Source organism: Lissotriton helveticus, chromosome 1_1 (assembly GCF_964261635.1).
Source record: "Lissotriton helveticus chromosome 1_1, aLisHel1.1, whole genome shotgun sequence".
In the NCBI taxonomy this organism is placed as follows: domain Eukaryota; kingdom Metazoa; phylum Chordata; class Amphibia; order Caudata; family Salamandridae; genus Lissotriton; species Lissotriton helveticus.
Genome location: NC_136057.1, coordinates 73,665,924 through 73,689,309, shown reverse-complemented (window position 1 = coordinate 73,689,309; position 23,386 = coordinate 73,665,924). Strand labels below are relative to the sequence as shown.

Genomic DNA, 23,386 nt, shown 5'->3' with positions numbered 1-23,386 from the left:
TCGATGACTAGGCCGATGGATTAAGTTCCAAAGAATTTGCATTTATCTGTTCCTCAGCTGTACTAATCTGATTTTCTAGGGCGGCCATTGCTCCCGTTAGGTAGCTTGGCAGTGTTTTTTGTGTATCCGCAACGGCCCCCCTCCCGTCCTTAGCATTGGGGCTGACATGCTTCCTTTTTTGCCATCCCTATGCTCTCTAGGTATGGTCCTACCGTCACAAATTACAATTAGGGTAAGGTACAGGAAATAAGTATTAGCCAAGGGGAATGGCCCAGCCCAGCCCCGGTCGGCCACTGACGGGCACAGATGGGCCCGAACTTGGCCCAGGCTTAGCCCGGCGCGGCACGCGCGTGGTCCCGTGACGCGGGGCTGTGCTCGATTTTAAACGCCTCCAGGCGTGGGAATGGCGATGGCGGCTTCCGCCGCAAAGGAGCCTGCGGGTTGTGGTCCCCCTCCGCACTGCGGCTGCGAAAGAATGGAGGCTGCGGCGGCGGGAGGTAGATGGCCAGCGGCAAGGGCAGGCAGCAAGGTCAGTGTCCAAATGCCCCCAACAGTCTAAAAACAAACACCCGCTCCACCGGGGCTGTGCTCGATTTTAAACGCCTCTAGGCGTGGGAATGGCGATGGCGGCTTCCGTCGCGAAGGAGCCTGGGGGTTGTGGTCCCCCTCCGCACTGCGGCCGCGAAAGAATGGAGGCTGCGGCGGCAGGAGGGAGACGGCCAGCGGCAAGGGCAGGCTGCAAGGTCAGTGTCTAAATGCCCCCAACAGTCTAAAAACAAACGCCCGCTCCACCGGGGCTGTGCTCGATTTTAAACGCCTCCAGGCGCGGGAATGGCGATGGCGGCTTTTGCCGCGAAGGAGCCTGGGGGTTGTGGTCCCCCTCCGCACTGCGGCCGGGAAAGAATGGAGGATGGGGCGGCGGGAGGGTGACGGCCAGCGGCAAGGGCCAGCAGCAAGGTCAGTGTCCAAATGCCCCCAACAGTCTAAAACCAAACACCCGCTCCACCGGGGCTGTGCTCGATTTTAAACGCCTCCAGGCGCGGGAATGGTGATGGCGGCTTCCGCCATGAAGGAGCCTGGGGGTTGTGGTCCCCCTCCGCACTGCAGGCGCGAAAGAATGGAGGCTGCGGCGGCAAGAGGGAGACGGCCAGGGGCAAGGGCAGGCAGCAAGGTCAGTGTCCAAATGCCCCCAACAGTCTAAAAACAAACGTGTGAATAGAAAAGGCGCCAGGATACATCCCTGCCTCACACCTCTTGAACAAGGGAAGTGATTAGTTGTGTTCCCCTCTTCATTAAATCTGACCTGTGCATCGGTGTTCTGGTGGAGCACTCTCAAGATATTTATCACGCATGGGTCAACACCGAGCTGCCCCAAACATTCCCATAGTTTCCTCTGATTAACCCGGTCAAAGTCTGCCGTCAGGTCCATGAAGGCCAAGTACACCGTCCCCTTACTTGCCACGGTGTACTTGGCCACCAGGTGGTATAGATTAAGGCATTGGTCCGTTGTGGATCGGCCATTTCTAAACCCATACTGAGTGTCCGAAAAGATGTCATGTTCATCCGCCCAATCTGTCAGCCGGTTAAGGATAACCCTTCCCAGGACTTTCACAGTCAAGTCTATTAACGAGATCGGACGGTAACATTGTGGGTCGCTCCTTTTCCCCTTTTTAAAAATCGGGACTATAGTGGCCAAGGACCATGACCTGGGCATCCCTGCTTCCACGGCTGTACTAAGAATTCTTGTGATTATAGGGGCCCCGAGGTATGCCTGGCTCTTAAAGACATCTGGCGGGATCCCATCGGGGCCTGGGGCCTTGTTACAGGTCAGCCCGTCTATTCCTGCTTTGATCTCTACCAGGGAAAAGATGATCTGCATGCTGATTGCGTTTTCTACATCTGGGCTCATTGAGTCTTCCGAGCCAGCATAATTGTAAAGGCCTTTAAAATGCTCCTCCCACAATTCTGGGAGAATATGACAGACCACTTTTGGTTTATTTGATTCCTGGAAGCAAGGATCGTTAATTACTCTCCAGAATCCATTCGTATCCCTGCGCTCTGCAGCATCTTTTAGTGTCTCCCATGCCTGATTCTGAAGCCTGGTCTTACGCTGTTTATGGCCCTTTTATAATGTGCCCTGCACTCTACCACTTTACTCTTATTTGTTGGGGATGGTTTTAAGTGCTAGCTTCAGTTCTCTCTGAGCCAGGGTGCATTCATGGTCAAACCATCTAGGGAGCAGTGGGTCAGGTTTTATCTTTTTGCCCCTCAGTAACCCGTCGGTATGCTGCGCTGTGCTCTCAAATGCGCTGATCAGATCAATCCCCTCCACTGCTGGGTCTAAGCATTTCCAAATCTGGCTTTCCGACTTGGTGAATAGCGTTCTGTAAAACGCTTCCCCATCTATGTTCTTCCATCTCAATCTCCAGCCCTGATCAGTGGCTTGAACTAAGCCACTAGATTTCCCTTGAACGGGCTCAGTCATTGGGTTAGTATCCCTGATGGATAATGCCAGTGGGTTATGGTCACTGAAAACGCTGACCTCTATGCTGACATTCGTAACCCTTCGTTTAAGTGTGTTAGTTTCGAATATATAGTCAATTATAGTATCCCTTCCCCTACCTTTAAAGGTTGGGATGACTGTGTTATTTTCCCCCATTTTGACAAGATCCATCGTGGGTATGAGGGCGTGTGAACCCAGGATCTTGCTTAATTCCCTGCCCTCTTTTGTGTGTTCTAAATGCCAACCCTTATTAGTTGGGCATGAATCCCATTCTCCCCTGTCCCATTTCAGGAATGGGCATGGGTGGCAGTTGAAATCGCCCACCAAGATCAGCTGGGAGGATGCGTCCCCTGCCTCCTGTATACCAGCCAGCCTGTTATGTAGCTCCCCCAGTGTTAAAGTGGTTTTTCCCACCACCATTGCATTGTAGAAGTTAATAAAAATTAATTTTAGTCCCTTTTTGCAGTACCTAATTCCCTGCATGGATTCCGAATTCCAGCCCAAGTGTTCCCAAGTCCCTTGCATACTCAGGTCCACATAAATAATTAGGCCGCCCTTAGCGCTTTCCATGGTGGTTTTGCGTGCCGGGACAAAAAACATTTTATATCCTTCTAAGTGAGGGGCAGTGATGTTGATTTCCCAGGTTTCCTGAAGGCAGATGATATGAAATTTCCTGATAAAATCTAGCCATTCGTTATTTTGTATTTTAGCCGATAATCCTGCAATGTTCCAAGAGACCGCTCTAATCTCGCTGGTTGTAAGGTTATCCATGCTATTCCCCTTGGTGCCCTTCCCTAATGTTAAAAGTGTCTCCGGCCGCCTTGCCAACAGTTCATTTCCCTCCCTCCACGCTTCCCCACACCCTTCCAGAGAGGTTGGGTTACTTGCCTCTGTTGTATATACCATTCCCTTTGCTTCAGTCCTGAGCGGGCTGTCCTGAATTATCGCTTCTTCAGGTCCCTCCCCTTCCCCCTGTCAATCTAATTCGTCCATTGTAAATGCATTAGCAAGTGGCACATATCTGTTGGTTACTGGTTTGGACCAGTCTTCTCATTCCGGAGTGTTCATTCGCCGCCTATAGAATGCATTACCTACTTCTCTGGCTGTGTCCCTGTAAAAAAAACTCAGGGGCAGCATTTTGATGCAGGAGCCACCTTCTACCTCATTGGGGCTCCACTGCCTTGAGGAGCGCAACTCCCGAACTAGCTCTGGGTATCTAAAATTTACAATTACACAATCTCCCGCGAACTTCTTCTTACTAGCTCCTATCCAAGCCACCCTCCGTGCCATGAGAATGTGCCTATGACGGAATGTACTTACGTTCATGTTTTTGACCATCCAGTGTGCTGCCTTGTTAATCAGGGTTCTTGTTGTTTCTTCTCTATCCTGGCTACATGTTGGAACCCCTGTCAGTACTATAGTGTAGGGACAGGATGCCGGCGGTAGATCCAAGGTCTGTAGACCCTGGGTACTACGTGCATGGTCAGATGAGATTGGGATTGGAATAGTGACAGTCATTCTCTCCCCATTATGTGTGGTAGCTGTAAAGGGATTGGAAGTATTACTTGGCCCCGAGCTTAATTGGTTCCTAGTGTTTACCCTTTGTCCCTCCTTGGCTACCTCGTTCCCACCTATAGGCTTGCCAACGTTAAAGTTCCCCTTCCCTATTCCCTTATTGCTGTTAACTGGCTCCAGGCAAGGCAAGGACCCTGTCCTCTCATCCGCCGCCCTTACACTAGTCACGGTGGGTTGTCCCCTTTCTTGATCTAGTATCCTGCATATTTTCCCCTCTAATCTATTTATTTCTTCGAGCACTGGCCCTAGTTGTGCGACTAAAAGTGATTCCAGCTTTAACTCTAGAGCCGTAACAATTCCCTGGGACCAATCCACTCCTCCACAATTTGGGCAACTTTGACATGCTGTGCTCGCGGTCCCCCCCCCCCCCATCTTTGTTAGTCTTGTCCCCCCTTTCCGTTTGGTTGTAATTTTGGGTCTTGTTGTGTGTGACCCTCCCTTAGCTGAGTTACCAGTAGCCCTGAAGACAACTGGGGGGGCAACTATAAAGGCGGAGTTTGTAGTGAGTAGGAACTTTTTGGAGCGTGTCACCACTTCCCTAACTGACCCTTGTGAGGAATCTGATTCACCCACATCCAATGTTACTAGGGCTATCCCTTCCCCCAATCCACTCATCTCCAGTGACCCTGAGGGGATGGCCGCATGCCCATTTCCTTCGCCCATAGGCGTTTGTACTAGGTTTGAATCGCTTCCCGTCTGCTCATTTGATTTGGCTAACTCGCCAAACCCTCGTTCTAGCGAGTTGGTGTGAACTTGTGCCTTAGTGCATTGAGTAGATGTAGTGTGCACAGTGTTTGCTTGATCTGAGGGGGTGTCAACTCTGGGGGAGGGGCAAGTCGCTAATTTGCCCAAAGAGGATCGTTTCCGTGCAATCAAGGTGTCCAAGGACAATCGCTTTTCAGTCAACTGTATTTCATGTGTGAGAAGGGACTCTGCTCTCAATATAAAAGCATCCAGGGTCCCCTTCACTCCTCCCCCACCCTGGTCAAGTCAAGTCAAGTCAGAGAATTTATATAGCGCACTACCTACCCATAGGGTCTCAAGGCGCTTAGAAAGGGGAGGAGGATTATTTGTCAAATATCCACGTTTTAAGTTGCTTTCTGAATGCTAGGTGGTTCTGGGTGTGGCGAAGGTGAGCGGGGAGTGAGTTCCATGTTTTAGCAGCCAGGTATGAGAAGGATCTGCCTCCCATGGTGGTCTTGTTGATGCGAGGTACAGTGGCGAGGGCTTGGCTGGAAGAACGTAGTTGGCGGGAGGGGGTGTAGAAGGACAGTCGTGAGTTGAGGCATTCTGGTCCGATGTCGTAGAGTGATTTGTGTGCGTGGGTTAGCAGTCGGAAAGTGATTCTCTTATTGACGGGTAGCCAGTGGAGGTCTTTCAGGTGACCAGAGATGTGTTCGTTGCGCGGGATGTCTAATATGATCCTGGCTGATGCGTTTTGGATTCGTTGGAGTTTCTTCTGGAGTTTAGCGGTAGTACCTGCGTAGAGGGTGTTTCCGTAGTCCAGTCGGCTCGTGACTAGAGCATGGGTGACTGTTTTCCTTGTTTCGGTGGGAATCCAGCGAAATGTTTTTCTGAGCATGCGAAGAATGTTGAAGCAGGATGAGGATACGGCGCTGACTTGTCTGTTCATTGAGAGTGAAGAATCCAGGATGACGCCTAGGTTCCGTGCGTGGTCTGTCGGGATGGGTGCTTTTCCCAGGGCTTCCGGCCACCAAGAGTCGTCCCATGCAGAGGGGGATGTACCTAAGATGAGGACTTCTGTTTTGTCTGAGTTCAGTTTCAGACGGCTTTGTTTCATCCATTCGGCAACTTCTTTCATTCCTTCGTGTAGGTTAGTTTTGGCGGTGCTGGGGTCATTGGTGAGAGAAAGGATTAGTTGAGTGTCATCCGCGTAAGAGATGATGTTGAGGTTGTGTTGACGGGCGATGGTCGCGAGGGGGCTCATGTATACGTTGAAAAGGGTGGGGCTGAGTGAAGATCCTTGTGGTACGCCACAGATGACTTCAGTGGCCTCTGACTTGAATGGTGGGAGGCGGACTCTCTGGGTTCTTCCGGTGAGGAACGAGGTGATCCATTCAAGTGCTTTTCCTTGTATTCCGATGTTTTTGAGGCGTTGTAAGAGGGTGCTGTGGCAGACCGTGTCGAAGGCTGCAGAGAGGTCAAGGAGGATGAGGGCGACTGTGTCTCCATTGTCCAGTAGAGTTCGAATGTCGTCTGTTGCTGCGATGAGGGCGGTCTCAGTGCTGTGTTTAGCTCGGAAGCCAGATTGTGAGGAGTCGAGGGATTTGTTGGCTTCGAGGAAAGCGTCGAGTTGGTTGTTGACAGATTTCTCGATGACTTTGGCCGGGAATGGAAGGAGCGAAATGGGGCGGTAATTTTTGAGTTCGGTGGGGTCCGCTGTGGGTTTTTTCAGAAGGGCGGTGAGTTCAGCGTGTTTCCAGCTTTCCGGGAAGGTGGCGGAGTTGAAGGAGCAGTTGATGACGTCTCGGAGGTGCGGTGCTATGATGGAGTCTGCTTTGTTGAAGATGTGGTGAGGACATGGGTCTGTGGGGGATCCTGAGTGGATGGAGTTCATCAGGCGGATGGTGTCCTCAGTGGAGATTGGGTTCCAGTCGTTAAGGATGTTCAAGGGGGGTGAAGGTCCTGCAGCAGGTTGGGTGGGTTGGTCTCCGGGTTGGTTGTCGAAGCTGTTGTGGATGTCTGCAATCTTGTTGTTGAAGAATGAGGCTAGGGAGTCGCAGAGGGCTTGAGAGGGGGTGATGTCGTTGGAGTTGGCCGAGGGGTTGGAAAATTCCTTGACGATGTTGAAGAGTTCCTTGCTGTTGTGGGCGTTGTTGTCAAGTCGATCCTTGAATGCTGTTTTCTTGGCCTTTCGGATTAGTTGGTGGTGAGTGCGGGAGGCGTTTTTGAAGGCGTCCTTGGTGCTAGTGGTTGGGTCTTTTTTCCAGGCCTTTTCAAAGGAGCGGCAGAGTTTCTTGGACTTCTTAAGATCATCGTTGAACCATGAGGCCTTCTTGCTGCCAAGTTTGCTTTGACGTTTTTTCAGTGGTGCTAAGGTGTCGGCGGTGTTGGATAACCATAGGGTGAGGTTGGCGGCGGCTTGGTTTGGATTAGAAGAGTGGGCTGGGGTGTTTAGAAGGAGCGATGCGGAGATCTGGTCGGTGGTGATTTTGTTCCAGTTTCTTTGCAGAGTTGGTTGGAGGTGGTTGGTGGGTTTTGGCTTGTTGTAGGTGAAGTGAACGCAGCTGTGGTCAGTCCAGAGGAGATCCGTAGTGTGGCTGAAGGAGACATGATTGCTGGAGGTGAAGATGGGGTCGAGTGTGTGACCTGCGATGTGGGTGGGGGAAGTGACCAGTTGTTTAAGTCCGAGGTTGGCAAGGTTGTCCAAGAGGGTGGTGGTGTTGCGGTCGTTGATCTTTTCAAGGTGAAAGTTGAGGTCTCCCAGAAGGATGTAGTCTTTGGAGGGGAGCGCGTGTGGAGTGATGAAGTCCGTGATGTCTTCACTGAATTTAGCGCGGGGTCCTGGTGGTCTGTAGAGGAGGGTGCCTCTGAGTGTGGTCTTGGGGTCGATGTGTATTTGGAAGTGAAGGTGTTCGGAGTTGGCGAGGTTGGCGTCAGAGCTGGTTGAGATGCGGATTGATTTCTTATGGACGATAGCGATTCCTCCTCCTGTGTGGCCGGTACGGTCCTTGCGTGTGATCTTATAGTCTTCAGGGATGGCAATGGTGATGTCTGGGGCGGAGGAAGCGTTCATCCATGTTTCAGTTAGGAAGGCGACGTCTGGAGAGATGGTGTCTAGTAGATTCCATAGGTCAATGGCGTGTCTGTGGACCGAGCGGGTGTTGAGAAGGATGCATTGTAGGTGGTTGGGGTCGGGAATCTGTGGAGTGGTCGTGGCGGAGATGCAGTCGGTGCCGCAGAATTTGCAGGAGTAGCATGAGAAAGGTCCATGAGTGTGTCCAGGAGCGGCTTGGACGCAGATGGGGGCGCGACCGGGGTTAAGGGCTAGGAGGGTGGCGGCATCGTAGGTGATGCGGGGGGCAACGCAGCACGAGGGGCAGGGGGTCTGGCGCTGGGCGCGGTCCAGGCGCGGACGGGCGTAGACGGGCTTACCTTTGGCGCACCTTCGGCGCGGATTGGGCGCGGACGCTGCGCGTAGACGCTGCGCGCGGGAACTACTGTCATATATGGATGGTGGAGGGGGAGGGGCGAGGGCGTCTCAGCTGGGAGGCGGGGCGGGCACACGAGGACAACAACAACAGTCAAAATGGAGGCGGAGGGGGGAGCACAGCGGAGCGCTACAGGTAGACGCGCAAAACAGCAGTAACAATCACCAAACAATGCAAATCAAGCAAAGAGGCAGGCAGCAGGCAATAATAGTCGGCAGATGCACAGGCAAAGCAGCGCTACGATACCAAAACCAGCAGGGGACGCTGGGAGCGACCACTCGGCTCGAGGAGAGGAGTGAGTCACAGCGCACTAAGGTGGAGAAGCGCTATTTGAGGACAGTGGGAGGGCGTCTCAGCTGGGAGGCGGGGCGGGCACACGAGGACAACAACAACAGTCAAAATGGAGGCGGAGGGGGGAGCACAGCGGAGCGCTACAGGTAGACGCGCAAAACAGCAGTAACAATCACCAAACAATGCAAATCAAGCAAAGAGGCAGGCAGCAGGCAATAATAGTCGGCAGATGCACAGGCAAAGCAGCGCTACGATACCAAAACCAGCAGGGGACGCTGGGAGCGACCACTCGGCTCGAGGAGAGGAGTGAGTCACAGCGCACTAAGGTGGAGAAGCGCTATGTCTGGTCTGTGTGGGTTTACAGTTCATCATACTCGGGTCTAGAAAGAATCCTAGCTTTACTCCAATGACAAGAAGCAGTACCTTTAGTAATCTCTCCACGGACAAATGAGCTGTCAATTAGTTGCACTTCCGGAGGCTGCTAGATGTCTGTCCCCCCTGGAACGTTTGACAACAATAGGCAGATCCTGTGGAGAGTCTTAAGGGGGTGGCCCGGCCCAGCCTCCTCTGGCCCCGAATGGCCACAGATGGCCGGCCCTTTGCCCGGGCTTAGCCCCTTTCTCCCGCGCACGTCCCGCGACGCGGAGGGAGCGCCGCTCCTTTGAGCGCCTTCGGGCGCGGAAGTGGGTGGAGGTGGGCGGGGTGATGCAGCAGAGAGAGTTCTGGGGGCTGTAGTCTCCTCCCTCGGCGGCCGCGTGGTGTTTCTGGCAGCGGCGGCGGGGGAGACCAGCAGCCGATGGCCAACAGTGTTGGCGTTGCGTCAATGCAGGTAGGAGGTCACCATTGATCGAGTGCTTGCCCCAATGAGATTAGAAACAGGAGCTCCCGCTCCACCGAGGGAGCGCCGCTCCTTTGAGCGCCTCCGGACGCGGAGGTGGGCGGAGGTGGGTGGGGTGATGCAGCAGAGAGAGTTCTGGGGGCTGTAGTCTCCCCCCTCAGTGGCCGCGTGGTGTTTCTGGCAGCGGCGGTGGGGGAGACCAGCAGCCGATGGCCCACAGTGTTGGCGGCGTGTCAATGCAGGTAGGAGGTCTCCAGTGATCGAAGGGTTTGCCCCAAATAGATTAGAAACAGAAGCTCCCCCAGTTAGTAAAAAAACAGCATAAGTCTTGGCTGCTTCTGCTGCACCCAGAGTCTTGTGGGTCTTTTCTGTCTAATTTTTCTGTCTGGAAAAAAATTGTGTCCTGTTTTTCTGCACCCGGTAAATCCAGGTGCAGAAAAGCCTAACAACTGATAATCAGGTGGAATAAAATGAACACATAAAAGTACTCCTTAATTTCATTGCCCTTGATTCATACTCTGTACCATAGTTGAGGAATAGGTCTAGGCATAGTCCTCGCAATACACAATAGATTTGCGTGCGGCAGAGGCCAGAGCTCAAAAGTCAGGATACCAGATACAAGTAGGTGGTAACTTAGGGCAGGGGGAACGCCTGTTGTCCGTAGAGGGGAAATTCCCATCCTAGAAATCTACATTAAAAATTCATTAATAGTATTCTATTTTAAATATCTGTTTGGTGCCAGTCCATGTGGCTTTAATTTCTGCTTTTGGGATTCTATGTTACAAGTCCATAGGGTACATGTATCCTTTGTGAGCGTAATAAAATGTTGGAAATTTTACAAATCCTCACTCCTACATCCAAGTACTCTCAGGCTACCATTCTACACTCTGCTCTGTCTGAAGAATAGCACAACTTTTTCAAAATTCTGCAATTCTGCATTGATATGGCTTGCAAATTATTTTGGGGGAAATTTACATGTATTAACTATTTAATTTTAATACTATAGGTGATTGAAATTACTGACGAAGAAAGCAAGAAAACAAAAGGTTTCTTCTGCAAACCATCAAAGAAAAGACACTGAAAGAAGACTCCGAAGCTGACACGCTAACAACCAAAAGATTGGAAAATCACCGTTGTTCAACAACCGTTTTTAACCAGTTACGCAAGTTTGAGACTATCTGCCTCGGGACATAACACCTCGACCCACTCTGCTCACTTTGGCGAAAAACTTAAAAATTCACCACTTTATTGTGTTCATGACCATCTCAGATTGTTTCCTTTTTATTGTGTACTGTTCTGTAATTCTATGTAAATCGCCTCAACATTATCTGTTGTGCAGGAGTGATATGTAAAACTGTTAAATATAAAAATGGATTAAGAGAGCACCGTTGATCTACAGCTAATGTAAATAAATCCTCGTCTTCAGAACTACAATCCTTAACCTTACACCAAACATAGAAAGGGTAAAAAGAACTGATGTTCTGCGACTGGTGAGCCACAATATTACTGTGCATGTTCTAATGTTCTCAGTTACTGCCATTACGCCAGTGCAAAAAGGTACTTCTCAGTTTAATCATTAAATATCAGACTAACACCTTATCACTGCATTGCTAAGAACCTATTCAAATAGATTTGAGAAAAACTTCAGTCACAAAATAAGTTGTTGCCGGAGAGGCTATAACCAAAAGACTGATATCTGCTATAACATTTTGACAGGTTTTAAAGGGCTGCATTCAGACATATTTTGCTCAATTCAAGTGTTAAGAAGATTACACACAATTTCTTTTAGAGATAAATGCTGAACATTATCTAAACAAGCCCGATTCTAAAATCAGGTTCACTCTTACCGTGGCATATAAGCAAGAGAAAACTAAATGTAGAGATATTAACTCTAGGAATACACCTTATAAAAACACGGGCTGTGAGAACAAATTCAGTGTTAAAACCCGCCTCAATCAAAGCAAAATAACCCAAGTTGGGGAAAAAAGTTACCTGTGCCAAATAAGATTCAGCCATAAATCTCATCTCACTGAATTTGAGAGAATGCACACTGGGAAAAACCTCTCTCAGTGCTCTGAATGCCAAAAAAGTTTCAGAGATAAATATTATCTCACTGAGCATATGAGAATCCACACTGGGGAAAAACCTTATCAGTGCTCTGAATGCCAGAAAAGGTTTAGCTTAAAAGTGAGTCTGTATCGACATGTGAGATTCAGCCATAAATCACATCTCACTGAATTTGAGAGAATGCACACTGGGAAAAACCTCTCTCAGTGCTCTGAATGCCAAAAAAGTTTCAGAGATAAATCTTATCTCACTGAGCATATGAGAATCCACACAGGGGAAAAACCTTATCAGTGCCCTGAATGCCAGAAAAGGTTTAGCTTAAAAGCGAGTCTATATCGACATGTATTAACCCACTCTGTGGAAAAACCTTACCAGTGCTCTGAATGCCATAAAAATTTCAGTGAAAAAAGAGACCTTACTGTACATACAAGGACCCACACTGGGGAAAAACCTTATCAGTGCTCTGAATGCCAGAAAAGGTTTTGTAAAAAACAAAGTCTTTCTCTACATGTATTAACCCACACTGGGGAAAAACCTTACCAGTGCCCTGAATGCCAGAAAAGGTTTTGGACAAAAAAAAATCTTTCTCAACATGTATTAACCCACACTGGGGAAAAACCTTATCAGTGCACGGATTGCCAGAAATGTTTCACAACCAAAACCTGTCTCACTCGGCATAGAATAACTCACACTGGAGAGAAACCTTATCAGTGCTCGGAATGCCAGAAATGTTTCATTGACAAAAACACTCTCACTCATCATATAAGAACCCACACTGGGGAGAAACCTTTTCAGTGCTCTGAATGCCAGAAATGTTTCAGTGTAAAATTCAGACTCACTGAACATACAAGAATCCACACTGGGGTAAAACCTTATCAGTGCTCTGAATGCCAGAAAAGGTTTTGTAAAAAGCAAAGTCTTTCTTAACATGCAATAACCCATTCTGTGGAACAACCTTATCAGTGCTCTGAATGCCAGAAATGTTTCATTGAAAAACGCTATCTCATTCTGCATATAAAAAAGCACACTGGGGAAAAACCTTATCAGTGCTCTGAATGCCAGGAATGTTTCAGTATAAAAAGTAATCTCACACGGCACATGAGAATCCACACTGTGGAAAAACCTTATCAGTGTTCTGAATGCCCAAAAGATTTCAAACGTAAATCACTTCTAACTGCACATGTGAGAGTCCACACTGGGGAAAAACCTTATCAGTGCTCAGAATGCCAGAAATGTTTCAGTGACAAAGGAAGTCTTTCTCGACATACAAGAACCCACACTGGGGAAAAACCTTATCAGTGCATTGAATGCCACAAATGTTTCAGTGAAAAAATCAAGCTCACTCATCATATAAGAACCCACACTGGGGAAAGTCCTTATCCATGCTCTGAATGTCAGAAATGTTTCAAAAACAAACTCCGTCTCACTCTGCATATACGAACCCACACTGGGGAAAAACCTTATCAGTGCTCTGAATGCCCAAAAGGTTTCAAACTTAAATCACTTCTAACTGAACATGTGAGATTCCACACCGGGGAAAAACCTTATCAGTGCTCTGAATGCCCAAAAGATTTCAAACTTAAATCACTTCTAACTGCACATGTGAGATTCCACACTGGGGAAAAACCTTATCAGTGCTCTGAATGCCAGAAATGTTTCAGTGAAAAAAGAATACTCACTCGGCATACAAGAACCCACACTGGGGAAAAACCTTATCAGTGCATTGAATGCCACAAATGTTTCAGTGAAAAAACAAAGCTCACTCACCATATAAGAACCCACACTGGGGAAAAACCTTATCAGTGCTTCGAATGCCAAAAATATTTCAGCCGTAAATCTAATCTCACTGCACATGTGAGAATCCACACTGGGGGAAAAACATTATCAGTGCTCTAAATGTCAGAAAAGAATCAGAGGTAGAGATGGTCACATGCACCATAAGAAAACACACCATCAAAAATACTTCAGGACTCCAAGTGCCAGAAAAACATCAATTTTAAACACAATCTCACTCTACATGAGCAGACACACACAGGGAAAAAACATTACCTATGCTGTGAATGCCAGAAATTCCTATTTGATAGGTACAGTCTCACTAGGTTAGTATCTCCCCGTACGCCTGGACAAAACAGCAGATAGCGCGCTGCAGGGCGAACTAGCTGCCAACGCAATTGTGTTTTAAAATTCCCGTTTTTCTATTTTGTTTAATTTAATTTGTTCTTACCCTGTTTTTACTCGCGCCGAGCAGTCCCTCCACCTGCACTATAATTGTAACTAGCACCGCGCTTTGGCGGGTCCCTCGAGTCACCTCACGCTTTTGGCGGCCATCTTGGGGGTAGACTTGGACGCCTGGCGGCGCCATTTGGGTTAGCAGACCAGCTGTCACAAGGACACGCTGACCTGCATATAAGGTGGGCATGTTAGGCGGGCTCTCTTGTTAGTATCTCCCCGTACGCCTGGACAAAACAGCAGATAGCGCGCTGTAGGGCGAACTAGCTGCCAAGGCGATTGTGTTTTAAAATTCCCATTTTTCTATTTTGTTTAATTTAATTTGTTCTTACCCTGTTTTTACTCGCGCCGAGCAGTCCCTCCAACTGCACTATAATTGTAACTAGCACCGCGCTTTGGCGTTTCCCTCGAGTCACCTCACGCTTTTGGCGGCCATCTTGGGGGTAGACTTGGACGCCTGGCGGCGCCATTTGGGTTAGCAGACCAGCGGTCACAAGGACACGCTGACCTGCGTATAAAGCTGCCCCTATTACGCGCAGCGCTTGCGTGCAGCATTTGCGCCGTAGTAACGCCGTAGTACCGCGTAGTAACGCCGGAGTCACGCCAGAGTCCAGCCCGTCTGTGCTAAGGACGGGCTAATAGGGCGGGAGACTCCAGTCCTTGGCTGTATCTGATATGTCTCTGGCAGGTCCTTTGTATTCTTACCAGGATCTCACCCATCTAAGACCTACACGACTACCATGCCATTTTTCTTGCTCTCCGGAGACTCTTCGAGACGCTTTCTACTGCAACTGTTTGAACATCTGTGGTAAGCTCTCAACAGTTTGCTCTACTAGGCCCCCCCTGTCCTTGGCACTTCTTCTACGTTGCCTCCCCTGAAAGATTCGGGCTTTCTGATTAACACTAGATCTCTAGTGAAAAATAACATCGCTTTTCGTGATTTTGTCACAGCAAGAAAGCCCATATGGGTGTTCCTTACCGACACCTGGGCCACTGAGTCCTCTGGTCCTGACTTGGTAGAGGCTGTGCCGGAAGGATATTCTCTATCCAGATTGGATAGAGTGGGGCGTAGAGGAGACGGCCTTGGAATCCTTTACAAGACCTCCCAAAGTTTTCACACCACTCAACTTTCAAGCCCTTCATTTTCTTATAAAATCTCCCGATGCTGCTCCTTTTGTGGGCATCCTGGTGTACAGACCTCCTGGGCCCAGGACAGATTTTAGTCAGTCTCTTCTTAACATCCTAGAGCCCTATTTCGGATCTGCCAATCTGACCGTTTTGGGTGATTTAAACTATCACTTAGATAACCCTGATTCAAAAGATTCCTTGGCCCTTTTGGACTCACTATCTGCATGTGATCTCGTGCAACTGGTCAAACAGCCTACTCATCAGGCGGGCCATATATTGGACGCGGGTTTTTCTAATGATGATAGGCTCAAAATAGGCGATCCCATCCCATTAGCCTGGTCCGATCATTTTACCATCCCTTTGGAGCTTCGGGTCCCCTTGATGCCTGCAAAGACTGGTGTCCCCAGTCAAACTATATCTAGGAGGAATCTCAGGAAAATCACGAGCGCCACGCTGGCACCACTGATGCAAAATTACAATGCTGATCTTTTTGAGGATGTCAGTATAGCTGCTTCGGAATTGTCTAAAGCCATTAGTTCAGCAGTTGACGTGCTAGCTCCTATTTCTTCTTGCTACTCTGCGAGAAAGAAACCCTCGGCACTCTGGTTTTCGGAGCCTCTTAGGCTCATGAGACAGGGGTGCAGGAAGCAAGAAAGGGGTTGGCGGACAAGCTGGAATATGAAGAAGAGTGATAAACACAAGAAACTCCTCAAGGAGTACAAGATGGAGATCATCAGAGTGAAGCAAGAGTACTTTGCTAACCTGACAATGGCTCTTTCCTCTCCCAGGGATCTTTTTAAAATAGTGGACCCGCTTTGTACATTACAGTTGCCGGACCCTGTCGTAAGCACCCAGGAATTCTGTGATAAAATCGCAGGATTCTTCCACTCGAAGATCGCAGACATCTATTCGAATCTTGAACTACAAAGATCAGTCACCCCTCCTCCGCCGGTCCCCTCCTCTCTGCTCTTGAAGGAGGCTCTATCTACCACCTCCATGACTTTGTCCGAGTTTCCGCCTTTATCTTATCAGGAGCTTGACCTGCTCTTAAATAAGATAAGGTCGGGTCCCCATTGGACCCATGCCCCCTTAAAGTCCTGAAGGAGTGCAGAGATTCCTTACTGCCCTTCCTGCTGGAAATCATGAATAGGGCTATAAGAGAGGGCACTTTTCTATCTCAATGGAAGAGGGCGGTGGTTAAGCCCCTCCTAAAGAAGCCTACACTAGATCCTGAGGTGCTCAAGAACTATCTCTCCATCTCCTTGCTTCCAACTCCCGCAAAGATGATGGAGACTTATCTAAATTAACATCTGTCGGCTTTTCTTGACTCCTCGGGTCTCCTGGATCAATCTCAACATGGCTTCAGGAGGCATCATAGCACTGAGTCAGCCCTCACGGTCGTTCTGAATAACATCCGTACGGAGGTAGACGAGGGTCATACCACCGTCTTGGTCCTTTTGGACCTGACAGCCGCCTTTGACACCCTATCCCCTTTGGTTTTAACATCTCACCTGAGGGAGATAGGGGTGGAAGGGGCGGCTCTGAGTCTGCTGGCCTCCTTCTTGGACGAGAGGGAACAGAGGGTTAAGGTGAGAGAGTTTCTATCTCCATCCCTACCTGTGCAATGTGGGGTCCCACAGGGGTCGGCGTTAAGTCCGACCCTGTTTAACATCTACATGACCCCGCTTGCCAGGTTGGTTAGATCTTTTGGGATGGAGGTAGTTTCGTATGCTGATGACACAGAGATCTTGGTGTCCCTCTCCCACCTGGATAACTCCTCACCGTTCAACTTTAGGAACTGCATGGAAGCAGTGTCCCAGTGGATGATTTACAATTCACTAAAGTTGAACGGTGAGAAGACTGAGATCTTGGTGTTCGGCCCAAACAACAACATCTGGTCACCTGAATGGTGGCTGCCCTCCTTGGGGACCTGTCCTACTCCTACGGAGTCGGCACGGAACCTGGGAGTATTGATTGATCCCGCCCTCTCCATGACCCTGCAGGTCAACAGAACTGTTGCTACCTGCTGGGGTAGTATTAAAATACTCCGAAAAATAAAACATTACCTGTCTCCTCAGACACGGAAGCAAGTGGTGGTAGCACTTGTCGCTTCGCGACTTGATTACTGTAACGCCTTATATACCGGCATGAATAAGAGCCTGATACAGCGTCTTCAGACAGCCCAAAATGCGGCAGCGAAATTTGTTCTGGACGCCCCCAGATTAGCGTCAGCAACGGCAGCTAGGAAGGCCCTACACTGGCTTCCTATTGAATCGAGGATCATCTTTAAAACGCTCTGCCTGACCTATAGTGCACTCTCTGGTAAGGGGGCATGGGGTGTTAAGAAACTACTGCTACCCTATATATCGGTCAGAGACTTACGCTCCTCTTCAAAGAACCTGCTGGTTTTACCCCGCTTCCGTAGGAATAAATGGGGCGGTAGGGCTTTCTCTTCAATTGCCCCGAAGTTATGGAATACCCTTCCTTGTGAAATTAAATCTCAGTCTTCCGTTTTGCTTTTTCGGAAAGCATTGAAAACATGGTTGTTTGCAAGGGCGTACCCGTAGTTACTGTTCTCCTTTTGTTCTTATGGTTTTGCTGTTAGGCGCCTTGATGCCTTCGGGCTTAGTTGCGCGATACAAGATTCTTTTCATTTCATTCATTTCACTAACCATAAGCGACTCCATACTGATGAAAACCTTATGAGTGCTCTGAATGCCAGAAAAGCTGCAGAGAAAAATGCTATCTCACCATGAGAAACTCCACACGGGAGAAAATCCTTTTGCCATAAAAGCTTGAATCTGAAAGACAGAGTTATGCTTCACGAGAGATCACACTCTGGGGAAAAACCTTATGAGTGCTCGAAATGCAAGCAAAGTTTTGGTCACAAATGACTTCTCACTTGTCATGAGTGAACTCACACGGGGGAAAAAAGCCTTATGTGTGTTCTGAATGTCAGATAAGGTTTAATCACGAATACAATGTCACTTCACATGAGAGAATTCACACTGGACTAAAGCCTTATACAGGAGGGGAAAGCCAGAAACGTTATACTCAGAAAGGAGATCTCACTAAACATGAGAAATGCACCCACACAAGGTGAAAAGTAAGGCATATCTTGAGTTGCAGAAAAGCTTCTAACAACCTGACTTTACATGAGAGAGCACATATTGTAGTTGCAATAGGATTAATCAAGAATTTCTTGCAGGATAACTTAGGCTGCCCGCATGCAACCTCCAAAGAAATTTCAGGCCTTGTAAATGTTTTAATTGCATCAAAATCCACAATTTGACTATCTGAAAGTTACAAAACTCTCAAGGTCTTTACTTGACAAAGAAAAGTGTTAGTACTTGCAAAAATCAACTAATTACTACAAAATTCACAATATTAATGTCTTAAATTTTCTCGCCCAGAAGGTTTCTACTCACCCTTGTTTCTTAACATATGACTGAAATCTAGATTTTCATGATAAGATTAGGCCTAGGCGGTGTTCCTCAATGAAGAACTCCGCAAAGTGTCAAAAAAACTCAACCGCTCTACGCGGAGTTCTGCGAGCAGCGTAGTGTGTTAAGGTCATGCAGTTCGTTGATTTTTGCTCGCCAACTAGAACTTGACAAGCGCGAGCAAGGAAAAATCCCATCAGGAGGTGGATTTTCCTCGCTCCAGTACATGGTGTTGAAGACCTCGCTACGCTCCACAGCGAAGAGTTTTTAGGAACTCCGCAAGCTCCGCTGATTACGGATAACTCTGCTAGCGGAGTTCACCGTATACGAAAGCAGGAAAACCTAACAAACCAGTTACTTGCCTTCGGTAACGCTCTTTCTGGTGGATACTCCTTTACCTGGAGATTCCTCACCTTGTGAGTATTTCCCACATGCCAGGATGAATCCATGAAGTTTAAAGCAGTCCTGCTGCACGGGGGGCTCTCCCTCAGCAATGGGAGCCCTGCACAGGCAGGCGCCAGCATTTTCCTTCGGGCGGCGGCGAGCGCGGGACTTCCTTTCGAAACCGAAAGTCCAGCCCGCCGCCAGGCACTACAGTGCCTGACTTCCTGTTTTGCCGCGGGCTGCGGCGGGCTGCGGCGGTGATCTTTTCCAGCAATAAAAGGGGTAGGCTCCCTCATAAGTACAAATATACAGCGGGGTGGGCACCCGCATAATCAGGCAAAGTCGCGGGGTGGGCACCAGCGCATACATTAAAAATAGCACGCTTAGACGCAGGGTGGGCACCTGCACACCATAAATAACAAGATAAGCCGTGTGGGCACCCACAAGGCTCAAGAGGAGAGGGGAATCCCTACAAGGGGGATTCCCTCAGCCCAGGCTGCAGCTCTGCGCTGCTCAGACCCCAGGCTCTCCCTCGCTGGGGCACTAAATCAAAAGCGTGCCCAGTCTTCATATAAAGCGCAGGAAGGCTGTAGCAAGTCTTGGTTAAAGCAGAACACAGAGCAATAGGTCCAAGAAGTCCTGGGCATCAGGGAGGGCAGTGTAGGACCCATGGGCCAGCACACAGGGCACTCCAGCAAGGAGACAGCCCCCATGGGGTCCCTCCTGGGCCCCACCAGCAGCAAGCCCCTCTCTGTCAGGATCCAAATGTAAAAGGGTCCCCAAGAAGTCCTCCAGGAATCCAGTGGCAGGGCAGGGCCCAGGGAGGCAAGTCTTACCCTGGGCCCCAGCAACAGCACGCCCCTGGTAGATTCAAGTAGCAAACAAGAACATTTTCATGGGGTCACAGCCCCTTATTTATACAGCTAAACCCTTTGTGACACTGCACAAGGCTAGGAGAGAACCAGTTATAACTGGTTCAGGAGCACTTGAGCACTTTGTTTTGCTCAGCTCCTCTCCTCTAGTCACAGGACAGGCCAGGGACATCAGACGCACCACAGGAGGTGGAGCCAGCATTGTGGAGGGAAGGCCCAGCCCTATTTAGGTCCCAGATGCAACTCCTCCCTCCCATCTACATGCAGATCTCCCTATTCACCACCGGGAAGACCCATCCTGGCTCCTGGAGCCAAGCACACCAGCCAGCTCCTGTCAATCACAAGCCAGACAGTAAATTCACATTCACTGCACGCAGAAATGCCAACTTCTAAAAGTGGCACTTCTCCACTAGTCACATTAAATCAGCGCACACCATTGCGTAGCATTTAATCTCTAGAGTCCGCACATACCATAACTTGCCCCTTGACTACTCTCACATCAGAAATTATCATGGACATTCATATCCCCCATGCATTCCTACGGGAGGGCAGGCCATTCTCACCACACGCACTCAGAGAGCGCACACACTTTACACTGGGCCACAGTGCTAAAGTGCGCAGAGGCCGCAAATCAACTAACATCAGGTCAGAGTTCAAGGCAAAAAGTTCAGGGGTGAACCTGCTTAAAGGGCCAAGTCCAACAGTTTGGCAATAGGGACAATGGTAGGGCAGGGGTCAGTTTGGGTGGGGGTGGCAGGTTAGAGGGCAGCGTTATGGCAGAAGCAGATAGTGTAGCCATATAGTGTTTTGAGGGTAGGATGCAGTGTGGGGGATTAGTTTTAGGGCGAGCAGAAAGGGCCAGTGTTTTGTGGGAACAGATGATGGCGGTGTTTTGGGGCAACGGGCTATGGTTTACAAGGTTAGTGTGGTGGGGTTGGTGGCAGTGCTGTGGGGTAGGATGACATGGAAAAGGCTAGGCTATTCTAACTCCTATTTGTTCTTGTGTAGAGTCTTGGATGCTAGATTCTGCTGGTTATAGAGCTCTTGGGCTGTAACTACAATATACTCATGTTGCTTCAAGACTCCGGTCAGTCTGAGGTTCAGTACACTTCTGGGAAACTCAGAACCTTGTGGGCTGGATCCATATTTTTGAACTCCCACTTAGGAATTTAGGAGAGTCAAACTTGTACATGAAACCTAGCTCCTCTTCTCCTACTAACATGGCTTTAAACATGCAGTCTATCAGCGAACTGTCCGGAGAGAGCAATAGCATTTACAGTTCTTTAGTTGATAAGCCCAACAGTACAGCTGGAAGTCTGGTAGGGCCACCCCATCGCTGGAATTTGCGCCTTAATTTCTTCCAGGATAACCAGATCGCTTTACTTGCCCAGATAAAGGAAGATATCTTGCCCTGGATTTTAAGGATATCAGATTTTCCAATTTCTAAAGGAATGTTGTTAAAAAGGTAAGCGTATTTTGGGAGGACACACATCTTGATGAGATTAACTCACCCATACAATGATAGTGGGATGCTCTGCCATCTTTTTATTAGGACATTGACCTCCTTTGATACTCTATCTAGATTAATCTTGGGGATTAGGGAGGGGACCTGAGATATTATAACTCCTAAGTATCTAAGTTCTTTAGCAAAATTCCCCTCCTGATCGGTTATGTTCCAGGCCATAACCTCGGTTTTCTCATTGTTTATCTCATAACCTGACAGGCTTCCAAAAGTATGGGTTTCAGCTTCAAGCTCTGAAAGTGTAGTGCTGACATTGGATGATAGAAGAAGCAGGTTGTCAGCATACAGTGCTAACTTTCAAAAACCCGTTTATTTAAAAAGGGACAATCTTCTGATTCAACCTTATGCTCTGAGCTAGCGGCTCTATATATAAATGGGGGAAAGCGGGCGGCCCTGCCTAGTTCCACGCCCTATCTTAACTACCAGGGAGAGATTGCCATTAACCAGAATCTGGGCCCGAGGAGATTTATATATTTCTTTCAAACACTTACCTAAAACTATCGGCAAAACCAAAGACCTTAAGAACCCTATCCAGAAGGTGCCAGTTCACCTGGTCAAAGGCCTTGGCTGCATCAACAGTAATGATTGATAGAGGGAGACCCTGCGACAAAGCCAAGTCAATCGACCCAATTAAGGTATGTATTAAATTGGACATCTGCCGGCCTGGCAAGAAACCATTTTGATCCGTGTGAATTATTGGCCCAACAACTTTGTTAAGCCGGGCATTCAGAATTCTAGGAAAGACTTTATAGTCAACATTGAGCAAAGAAATTGGGCGGTATGACTGACATTGAGTTGGGTTTTTCCCTGGCTTTAAAATCAGTGCAATAACTGCATCACTCCAAGAGTCAGGCAGGCGAGATGTACCTTCTAAGATCCCATTAAACAGTTTTAGCCAGACCGGGATAATCTCCTCCCTCAAAATCATTCGAAACATTATCACTAATTAGGAAGATAACAACAAGTGGTCCTGTGATGCTTGCTGGAATGGAAAGTGTTTAATTAAAAGGTGGTTTGAATTCAAGTTTAGGTGACAATTTTACAAAAATTTATGGATTTTGTATATATTTAAAATTGTTGATCTCCAAAAAGGCCTAAATCAATAAATCGAATTGAAATTCAAGTTTATCACTTGAATCCTATTGTTGGAAAAGATGTGATTTTGAACCCCATGAGGCGGTTCCTTTCCAGAAGGCATTCAGGTTGTAATCATGAGTCAAATAATGCTGAGGAGGTTAAAATATTCAAATTGAATTCTAATTACACATGAAATGTTCATTGTTCAATATATTTCTCTTAGTTTTTTAATGTGAGGACTTTATTGCTTAAGGAAAATAATTAGTATTTGTTTTTCTATATGTAGGAAGCATTACATTAATGAAACCACTGTATCCCACCTTCTTTCTTTCCTTTCCTGTTCTTTATGAATGTTTCTATTGTGTAACTTTAAAGATTGCCCGAAATTAGGAATTGTGCTCTACATAACTTTGCTAAGTTACAGTTTGTTGATTTTTATGTACAACTTTCGTCTCTTATGTGTATGGCAACTGATGTTCTGTTTTGCTTTAATAATCATCTTATGTTTATTAGGTTTTATTATTCAATAAAATGTTTCAAACACAACAAATGGTAGTTGATATGTATTTACAACTGCAGCATTTTTATTGTATGGGCCATTTCAAAGGGGCCAAAAATATGGTCTGCGGGTTGACGGAGCACCACATTGGTATCAGCAGGGAGAGGTTTGGGCAGGTGATTGAGGATACATGTAAAGTTGGAAGTAGGGGGAACAACGCATGTACATTGTGTGGACTGTGACTCCTGAAGTTATTGTGAGGGATACCTTGCTACCCTGTAAATGAATCCCCTAGTGATTATTATCAGCAAACTTTATTCGGTTTTATAAAAGAAAACCATAAAAGTCATACATAAAATAATAAAAAAAATTCAAAGTTACAGATTGACAAATATAATATGCACAAGTTAATCAAAACACAAGATAAAAATTCATGAATTACAGTACAGAAGTTAATCGCAGCTTGACCTGAGTCTAACAGCGAACCGTAAAAAGTTAAGCGTATGCAAAACAGTGTCTTTAGAGTGGAGTTGTAAAAAGATAAGAGCTGGTCTCACCCTCCTAAAACCTGTTTTTTTGAGAATGGGAATAATAAATAACTTTCTAGGGACAGCATGAAAACTACAAAACATTATAAAGTGCATCGTGTCCTGACGAGACTCACTGTTGCAGCTGCAGGGCATGAGGCACTGACTGGCCTCTGTGGAAGCCGCGAGGGTATGCCATGAGGTAATGGAAGAGGTTGAGCCGAAACCTGGTCATTGAAAATGATTATGGATGCTTTTA

General features: G+C 47.8%; 1 protein-coding gene across 4 annotated transcripts in view; it reads left to right on the top strand.

The window, feature by feature from the left end:
- Nucleotides 1-22,628, top strand: part of LOC144829511 (uncharacterized) — a 46,863-nt gene extending 24,235 nt beyond the window's left edge. For all 4 annotated transcript variants that reach the window (XM_078688849.1, XM_078688759.1, XM_078688857.1 and 1 more), the window contains one exon: nucleotides 10,386-22,628. In XM_078688849.1, the coding sequence (XP_078544975.1) occupies nucleotides 11,423-12,373 (951 nt within the window). In that variant the 5' untranslated portion in view covers nucleotides 10,386-11,422 and the 3' untranslated portion in view covers nucleotides 12,374-22,628. The remainder of the gene's footprint in view (nucleotides 1-10,385) is intronic.
- Nucleotides 22,629-23,386: the final 758 nt, after the last annotated feature.